This window comes from Symphodus melops, assembly GCF_947650265.1.
Source record: "Symphodus melops genome assembly, chromosome: 7".
Taxonomy (NCBI): domain Eukaryota; kingdom Metazoa; phylum Chordata; class Actinopteri; order Labriformes; family Labridae; genus Symphodus; species Symphodus melops.
In genome coordinates, this window is record NC_136697.1 from 18,102,545 (window position 1) to 18,112,277 (window position 9,733).

A 9,733-nucleotide genomic window follows, 5' to 3' on the forward strand; every position below is an offset into this window, starting at 1 on the left:
GTTCACCTTAGATTCCCTTTCATTGCTTAATGTCAACTTTAGCGGAGAGACAGTGAACTTGACCACACAGTTGAAACTGAAACAGCTCCATTGTTTAAGTTTTTCCATACAGTGTATCAACATTACATTATGTCTCATTTCAAATTATTCAAAACTATTTCATTCTTAAGGAAACGACTTACACAGCTTTACTGTCCAAAAAAAAAAAAAGGGTGCAAGCCCAATATTTGTTGACTTCACTGTTGCTCTGAGTGACCTCCAACCAAGTGTACATTAACACTGGCTAAACAAATTTGCCTCCCACTCAGTGTTTGGGACATAGTGACATTCATCTGGCTATGGGAGTACACTGAGTGGCATAATAAGACATGTTCATATATATTTGTTTCCACACAAAGTGAAACTGTTACTTCAAGAGCCATGACATTAAATGTGAGTGATTCCATTTTAAAGTGGAGAACTAACATGGAAAACTGCTCATAAAGATATGTCTGTTATCCATTTAAAGGTTGGCTGTGCTCCATGCACATATTGATGTTTAGTGGCCCAATGGTTCTCATCAAACACACCACCATTTACAGTTCATCCTAGTCCATAATTCCTTAACACCTTTTGTGTGTCAGCAGCTAAACATTGATACACATATTTACAGCCTTACACTTTTGTTATTTTATACACCAATATTTTATTTATTACAAAATATTCAAATAAACCAACTTTACACTGTACAAGATACAACATAGTTTGCAGTTTTTGGCTATTTACAAAAAGGTATGCTCTGCATATCAAAGTGGATATATCTAAAAAGGCAGGTTGCAATCACTGTAAGCTTATTTAGTAAGGCAAAAACTTGAAACATGATGAAATCACACTTTTGCGGATAAAGTGAAAGTTCTATGATGCTAAAGATACAGGCTATAAAGATATCTGAAGCACCTCACATTTCTGAAACTGTATCTGAGGAGAGAGACGTGCTAAAGCTTACATGTTAATGAGGAATTCTCGAAAAGAAGCTTGAGTTTATCTGGAGTAAAGCGATAAAATGGCTGCAAGACGACAGTTGCTGGATGATGCACCAAAGCTTCTTTTGCCTCAAGAGATGTGTCAATGTAACTGTACATGGAGCATTTGAAAGGCCTCGGCTAAAGGACTACGTTGTGCATTTGTAGAAGCTGTGTGCTCACTCTTTGTGCCTGTATGTGATTTCCTCTGTGTTGATGTATGCATTCCTGGATTTCCACATGTATGATTGCACCTACATAAGGGTGAATTAGCCCTTCATGCAATGTTAATCATACTTTGTCACTAGTCCAGTTTGGCGTTAACTTATTTCATAGCAGCACTACAACTAGAATCACTTTGAGGTCTATACACCTTCCTTTCCTCCATTCATCAGGCTTTAATGTAATATTAAATAAAACCTTCATGAATAACTGCAGTTCAGGTACATTTTCCTCTATTAAAAAGTCACTTTTAAAGTCTAATGGAGACGTCCCACATACAAAAATCGGTCCAAGAATACTGCAGCATTTTCTCTCTCTGTGTTGTGTGATGAGGCAACATTAGCTATAACACTAAAGATCTAATGAAAGCTCAATACTTTGGTTTTATTTCAACAGGAGTACTGTAACTATGGCTGTCAACTCTTCAATAGTCATGCACTATTAAGTGTAAATATGTCATAAAAAGCCAGTTTCATCCAGTGAGCTCCAAGAATTTAAAAAAAGGACTTTGTGCTGTTTCGTTACAATTCAGAATTAACCACACATGCTTACACCCACTCACAAATACACACATGCATGCTTACATACACCAACAAAATAAAAACACAATTTTGTCTGTAGATAATGCAATGTTTCCTTGGCATATTCAGAAAGACAGTGCAAAAGCAATAGCAAGATCAGTCTTTTTCTGGATATTAATTTCCCGATCCCCCTGTGTACATGGAATATGCACTACAAAACAAATATGCACATTACTGTAAACCTGGATCTGTGGGAACCCAGGAACACCACACACTGCATCATCTGGAGAAAAGATGTTAAAAGAGGATTCTTGATTCTGGGTGTCTTTCTTCTTTTCACCTTCTCCCTCACACAGTTAAACACTCCTTGCAACTGTTATGATTGTCTCATGTTATTTTTCAGGATATTCCGATCCTGAACGAGCATATCCTGGTTTGTACCGGTGGCTAGGATAATAAAGGTGAAACCGGGACAGCCCTATCTCCTCTCGGCCTCAGACCAGCCATTTCTTGCCTTTTTCCATTAAAGTTTTTGGTCTTGTCCGGTTTTTTTGTGTGTTTTTTTCTTTTTTTTTACACTGATACATCTGCAACAGCTGCTACAGCCTCAATCTCGATCCCTGTAACCTCAACGTCCTCTTCCTCGTCCTCCTCACCCACTGCGGGCACGCAGGATGAAGGAAGGCATGTCGCTTGGCTGTTGCTGCTGTTGGCAGCGTTAATCTGCATGTTGCTGCCCATGCTGGCATACGCAGCAAGGCTGGCGAATGAGGAGACGCTCCCCAGTTTGGTCGGGACACTCGTCTTGCCACAGGAATGGATCCGCCGCGCCAGGCTGGCGGAACGCACCACTGAGGAAGTGGTTACAGTGCCCACGCCCTGAACCTTCCCCTCCAGGAAGTAGGTCAGCATCTCACCTTTACCCTTGACACTCACTTTGCCGCGGCACACCAGGTCGTAGTTGGTATTTAGTAGGCGATAGACCTCTTCAGTCACCTGTATCACACCCCCAAAGCAATATATTATTGGCATAATGTGTGATGGAACATATCAAGGTTGAACACGGCTTAGTAAAACATCAAATTAAAAACCTTTGAATCACTTTGTCTTCTGTATAAAATGTGTCTAACAGATATTAAATGGCTATGAATGTTCTTCACATGTAGGCATCTTGCTTCAGAGTGAAAAAAAACCTTCACGTTGTTTTCAAACTTGAGATCCTGGTTCTACTTGTCTCTGTTATGAAACAATGAATAGACGTAGCAAACCTAACTTGCTGCCAAAGCAAACAGGAGGTTTACAAAGGGTCAAAGACAGCAGGTTACCCGTGTGGTCAAATTCAACTACATCAAAGTTTTGAGGGAACTTCACTGAAAAAGGTCAGTTCAGGACTTGACTGACTTTGAAGCAAATGCAACCTTTAAATGCAACTGAAGTATATACATGTATATACTGTATATTTGTTTTTTCTTTAGGCACTGTCAGTAAACCAAATTAACCTCATCGGGAAATTATCTATAGATTAATCGGCTGCAATCTACCATCTCTCCACGACCTGTACACCTCCAGGACCCCCCCGACTCTCATCAGCCCCACAGTCAGAAAACGTCACAGTAATGTGAAGGCTGAAACTGTTTTTATGCATTACATCAAGGCTCACAATTTATTTTATTCATGCACTCCATTCACATTTTAAAATTCTATTTTATATACTTGTAATTTGCTTCTTATTTCATTTCACTTCTTGCTAGTACTGTTTTATTTCCTTTGTTCATTGTTTTGCAACAATACACCAAGTCAAAATCCTTGTATGTGTACATGTATATGGCAATAAAACCTGATCCTAATTCTGACTCTACAAAGTGTGTTTGGTACCTGTATCTTCCCTGGTACTCCAGTACTGTCCATCCTACTGGCCACATTGACTGTGTTCCCCCAGATGTCATACTGAGGACGCCTTGCCCCGATTACTCCTGCGACCACTGGACCCACATTGATACCTACTCAAACAAAGGAAAATGTTCAATAAATACAAACCCATTTCATTTACAGTTGGGTTATAGTTGGATTACAGGTTTATACTCACCCACTCTCAAAACAAACTCATTGTACGACTGGTAGTTGATTTCATCCAAAACATCAAACATCTCAATGGCGTAGTCTGCTATTGTGCTCAAATGGTCATAAACAGATTTTTTGGCCTAAAGGGGATACATTCACCAAGCAGTTAGAATCAGTTTAAACTGATCCTTGGTATTGTCGTCATTACAATGAACTATCTTTTCATACAGGTACAAACAGAAAAACAAGGGTCATATCACCTTGGTACCAATGGTCGGGACAAGGCCCACAGCTGCCATGTATGTACTTCCAATGGTTTTGATTTTCTCTATGTCTTTGTAGCACTCCTTATCCATGAGCTGCAAAAACATTTACATACAAATAAACGTATAAAACCTTCAAGAAGTTAAAGGTGCTCTTTGTAGATTTGGTAGTGAAATTTGAAAGTTGGTGAATTGAAACAATTCAATGCTAAACTTTCTGAAATAAACACACAAACTCTATTCAAAGAAAAAATGGGTCCCTGGAACACTGTTTGCTAAAAAGTTACCAGGAGAGGGACAGGTCACGGGACCTTCCTCATAACTTCATTCATCGTAACATTTTATCTTCAAACACAAAATCTTTACACTTCTCCATCTTTCCAATTTCTCTCCCAAAACTCCAGAGCGCACCTTTCATGTTTAAAGTCAGTAGTAAAAAAAAATCCTCACCTCATCAAAGTCAGCGATGATCTCATTCAGAAGTCTCAGGCACTCCACTCCCATGTTGTTACCATCCAGCTCAATGTAGAAATCATTGAAGTTCGGGATCGAGGCAAACAGCACACCCACTTGTGCATATGATTGATAGTAGAGATCCTAAAAAGAATGGACACAGAAAAGGGATCATTTAGGTCCTTTGATGACCTACTAAGATGTCAATGTTGTTTTTCTGCCTGTTTATCTACCTGTTTGTCTGTCTGTCTGTCTGCCTGTCTATTTGCGAGGCTCACCATATTCCTGGGGTTTGACAACAGGAAGTGTTGTGCCACGTGTACGGGTAGCAGGTTGAAGAGAATCCTCCGATTGTCCAGTTTGACTTTTTCCATGCCATCTCTTTCCTCTTCAGCCTGTCAGCAAACGAAGCAAAGACTAAATAAACAGATTCATTCTTAATTTAACATTTTCACCACTTGGGGTCAGTATAAAACTTCACAAGCCTTCCTGCATGGCCTGTCTTTGCATTCTGTATGGACCTGAGTACATTACTTGCAAGTGCTGCTTGTTAAATAGTTTAAAATTCAGCTGTTGCCACAACACTTTCGATCCCATTATGCTCAATTGTCCTTTGGAGCATTCCTTATGCCAAAAGACATAAATCCAAATAAAGCCTTTTACCATGATGTTGCCTCTAAGATAGCAGCTTTCACCACTCATACAGTACACTGTGTTAAACTTTAATAATTAGATTTAAGTCTCTTGTCCTCCACAGCCGCTTTCACAGACACACTGATACACACAGCTCCTGACCTGCACAGCCCAAAGGAAGTCCAAGCGTAGTTTGAGGTCAAGTTGCCTGGAGTGGAGGGCCAGGGCACTGACAAAGAGCAACAGAGACAGGATGGGCTCATAGCCCCAGATGTGGGTGGACCCCCCACTGTGGAAGAGACCAACACACACGTCAGCACTTGACTGGACCACACGCAAAACTACATGAGAAGTTGAACGGACCCCCCACAGTGTGGATTATGTTTAAGTAAAGTTTAACGAAAGAATACATTATGAATGTGAATTTGCTTATCGGGAACATCAAACCAAAAACGGATTGATGAAAGAGATTAATAGTGCTTAAATTATTGACTAAAGCATATGTGCACCTCAACAAAGTATGTTTTTTCAGTTACAATTCTTATCCGAGTAATTATGAGAACTTCAACATAATCACTTTTCAGGGACACATTTATTTTCAGAGCCCCAATGAAATTGGCCAGGCCCCTCTGCACAGCGACTGTCATCCAGCCCACAGTGTCCTTTCAGGCTTCTTATTTGGAACTAATGAGCACATGTGCTGCCCCAAAAGGATGGAAAATGAAAGAGCATGTGGGCTGCAGACAAGCAAAGACTCCTCCACTCACATTTATCTCAGTACATGTACAGTAAATGTTCTTCCAAAATCCTGCTTATCTGTTCTCTTTAAAACAAACACAAAAACCTTTTCTGGACATTCACAGCCAACCTTCGCCTCTGCTACTCGAATGACGCACAATTATGAGTAGAACAGAGGACTCTTACTTTAAGCTCTGATAGGATGTTTGTTGTTGTAATACATTTATGTATATCAAGGACAGAAATAAAAATATGCAAAAGAACCCAAGTGCTTTGCATGACTGTTTCTGTAGTCGTGTTGTGCGGCGTGACCCTCACCCTGCTGTTTTGCGAAAGCCACTGACTTCCAACACTGTGATGTACAGCACCCCCAGAAACAGCATCAGCGCCATCTTTGGCAGCCAGGAGACCCGCAGGAAAAGTGCCAGAGTAAGTGTTCCCACCACACAAGACAGAAAGGCGTATCGGGCACCGTCACAAGGCAGCTCCGCCATGGTTTGGTTGGCGCCGCCGTCGACATCAATGATTATGATGGAACTGTTGGTATTGGCACTACCCCACAACCAGGGCATACAGCCCACCTGACAGAGGCAAAACAAGAAGAGAAATGGTAATGAAGACAGCTAGATACTTAGAGGACTTTTTCAGTGGTACTTTTACAATCTGCCTTGAATCTATCAGTCAGTTGAAAAAGATTGTATATCATACAGAACCAATGAGACCCAAATTTTAAAAAAGAACTAGTGATCCACGTTCTACCCTTTCTCCTCTGGTTATGATCTTTACAAAGGGGGACAAAAAGGTTTTGGAAAAATTATCCATGTTTCTTATTTTGTCCTCATCAGTGAAAAAGCTTGGGTTTTAAAAGTTTGGCCAAGTTGGCAAAATAGTTTCTAAAATAATTTCTCCAATGACTTGATCTTTCAATTGAAAATACATTTTAACCGGTTAATAAAAGTTTGCTGACATCATTTTTCTTTGTAACCCTTTTTCCCCCCTGTGATAAGGATGGAAAAAGTTGTTTTATTGAGTGAAAAGCAAAAGTGACTGATATTATTTATTTGCTTGTGAAAAAAGGGTGAGGATAATTAGCACAGTTTAAAAATCTGGGTCGGGATTATTCAAATAAACTCGGCTTGGTAAAAGTTCTTAAAGACATTTCCCCCTTTTTTTACGAGGCTTATTTTCTGACAAAAGTTGAAATCTCAACATCATCCAAGTTAGTTTATCTTTTACATTAAGCCAAGAAGTGCTTTGTTTTTAAAAGAGTTTGTTGTTGTAATATTCATTTCATCCACAAGAGGCTGAAATGCAGCACAGTCTCACCATTCAACACACCATGTTTTGTCCCAACTGGCATTTGTTGTTTAACATACTTTTCACCTCCTTGTTTAACCCTTTCTTTACAAAGTGTAGTGTTTTGGAAGGCTATTATGTAACTACCACCTATTTCACTTACCACACAGGCCTGGGCCACAGCGTAGATTAAGAGCACTATGAGAATGCAGAGAGCAGTGCGGATCTGAATAGTCAGGCACCCTGGAAAACACTGAGAGAAAATGTACATATCAAAGAAAAGTTAGATGGGAATGTAAAGCATGACGACGTGTAAATAGCTGTTAAAAATAGTTTGTGTGAAAAATGACGAGAACGTTGTGGAGCCAGATACTGAGATAGCACGAGGCAAGGTGTGTTAAAAGAAGAAAGAGAAGAACATAAAACTGCAAGACGTTAATAAATGTCATAAAGAGAACTGAGGCTGAAACAAAAGATGAAAATTAGTATGCTAGCTATCCAAGTTTAAATATTGCACAAGAGCTTTAAGGGAATCTTGCAACTAATAAAACATGGAAAGGAATGGAATGGTAAAAACAAGGCTTTTTATAGTACATTAACAAATGATTTTCTTTCCCCCAGCAGGGAAAAGAATAAACGAGAAGGATACACTGACCAACTCAAACAGGACTGATAATGTTGAAATGAGATGTTTGAGAGAAAAGTAAAGTCCTTTATTCAGCAGGTTTAGGATAAGAAAGCAGCCGTATTTACCTGTAATTTAGTTATATGCAGGTACATTATACAAGCCACTAGGAAACAGATGCAGAAGACGAGAAGAACAAGTACCACTGTGCCCCTAAGTGGAAAAAGAGAGAGAGAGGAAGATTGAAACAGTTAGCGGCAAGTGAAGCAGAATGTAAAGGAGTCAATAAAAGAGATGCATGAAGAGAGAGAGAGAGAGAGAGAGAGAGAGAGAGAGAGAGGGGGAGAGAGAGAGAGAGGGGACAACACGAGAATTTGCTGAACATACTGTGGTATGATGAGAAGATAGACAAGGCCAAACAAGGCTGCTAAGATTAGAGAGAGGACCACCGCACTGGTGAAGTATTCATCAGGAACCTGGTGGTACTGTGTGTAAACAGAGGGCAGATAGAAGTGAGTAACATGGTAGAACAGTTCATTTCGCGGTGCATACTAACTCTGTACCCCTACCCTCTGCTCGCGCTCAGAGCACTTGTACATGAGTGTGAGGAAGTTGAGGTCTGCCGTGTCTGACTCAGTCTGACGGGCCTCGATCAGCCGGCCAATGTAGCGGTTGACCCGGGTTCTAGGGCTGCTCTGGATCAAGTTAGCCTGGTTTGTGTTGGTACGGTTCCTCAGCTTCTGTGGAGCAGTTCGCATCGCTCTCCGCTGGGGAGATAAAAACAAGGAAAGACATTGAAAATAAATAATTCTAGAAACGAAAGTGTGATTAACAGGCTAAAGTGCAGCCTCCTGTGTTCTCTCTATACCGTTCGAGTATTATCATATTCGGGACAGGGTTGGATAAGAGTGAACAACAGCTTATTATACTTCCAAATCAGGACATTGCTTTCACACTTAACTTCATTACTGAACGCACCCCGCTGAGTCTGAGAGTCTACAACAGCCAAAATGAGCAGCTATGCAAAACATTGGCCACTGGAGCAAAGCCAGAGACTTAACATGGCAGAGTAGAGTAGTGTGTGTGTGTGTGTGTGTGTGTGTGTGTGTGTGTGTGTGTGTGTGTGTGTCCATATAAGAAAAACTTCTGGATGAATTGTTAATCTCAGTGGCAGCGTAAGGGAGAAAAAGTATTGATGAGTTCATTACACGACGTGCTGCATGTCCTCCTCTTCATTCCTCTTTATTAATGTCCTTCCCTACTTCTAATGATTCCTTATTCTTTCATTCTTTCCCCCCTTTTTTTCTACTCTCCTTCTTTGTTTGACGTTAATCTTAACTTCCTGTTTCCAAAACCAACTTCTGTACATTCTTCCTCACAACCTTACTCAAATCCCCTTTTCTTTTTTCTTTTCTTTTTACCTATTTTCCTCCTTCCTTGCTTCTGTACACTCCTTTTTCTCTCCAACCTGCCAAGCTTCTGTATGATCTTTCTTACTACTTTTCTCTCTTGCTAATACATACTCTATTACTAACAGTACATTATTTTTCCATGCTTGCCTGAAAATCTTCTCCTCGACAATCCCTTGTTTCCATCTTCGTTCTGATATTTCCCTACTTCCATTCATGCTCCTGTGAATTTTACACTGCTTTCTGCTTTTTTCCCCCTCCTTCATTTCGGCCTTCTTTCTGTCTTTTCATCCTTACATTTTGTCCTTCTGTCTTATTTCTCCTCCCCTCTGCCTCCCCAGTTCACTCATTTTTTTCTCTGTACCTCCTCTGAGTATTTGATTTATTGATGTGTGAAGCAGCCATACATTGACCTGCAGATGCTCAATTCTCCATTTGTTTTATATTTTGCTCCTAGCAGCACAGGACGAATCATTCAGCTATGTCTGCTGCACTGAAAATCCTATTCATT

The 9,733-nt window shown here is 40.3% G+C and overlaps 1 protein-coding gene across 2 annotated transcripts in view; it reads right to left on the reverse strand.

Moving 5' to 3' along the window:
• Positions 1 to 660: 660 nt before the first annotated feature.
• LOC306826744 (adenylate cyclase type 1-like) overlaps positions 661 to 9,733 on the reverse strand; it is a 37,708-nt gene continuing 28,635 nt past the window's right edge. Inside the window, exons 9-20 of one of the 2 annotated variants that reach the window (XM_079348252.1) lie at positions 8,383 to 8,580; positions 8,201 to 8,298; positions 7,942 to 8,026; positions 7,352 to 7,441; positions 6,211 to 6,473; positions 5,317 to 5,443; positions 4,800 to 4,916; positions 4,519 to 4,665; positions 4,066 to 4,164; positions 3,831 to 3,945; positions 3,620 to 3,744; positions 661 to 2,740 (exon numbers count right to left, since the gene is read on the reverse strand). In XM_079348252.1, the coding sequence (XP_079204378.1) occupies positions 2,318 to 2,740; positions 3,620 to 3,744; positions 3,831 to 3,945; positions 4,066 to 4,164; positions 4,519 to 4,665; positions 4,800 to 4,916; positions 5,317 to 5,443; positions 6,211 to 6,473; positions 7,352 to 7,441; positions 7,942 to 8,026; positions 8,201 to 8,298; positions 8,383 to 8,580 (1,887 nt within the window). In that variant the 3' untranslated portion in view covers positions 661 to 2,317. Of the gene's footprint in view, positions 2,741 to 3,619; positions 3,745 to 3,830; positions 3,946 to 4,065; positions 4,165 to 4,518; positions 4,666 to 4,754; positions 4,917 to 5,316; positions 5,444 to 6,210; positions 6,474 to 7,351; positions 7,442 to 7,941; positions 8,027 to 8,200; positions 8,299 to 8,382; positions 8,581 to 9,733 lie in introns of both variants that reach the window. The other variant, XM_079348251.1, reaches the window with a different exon arrangement.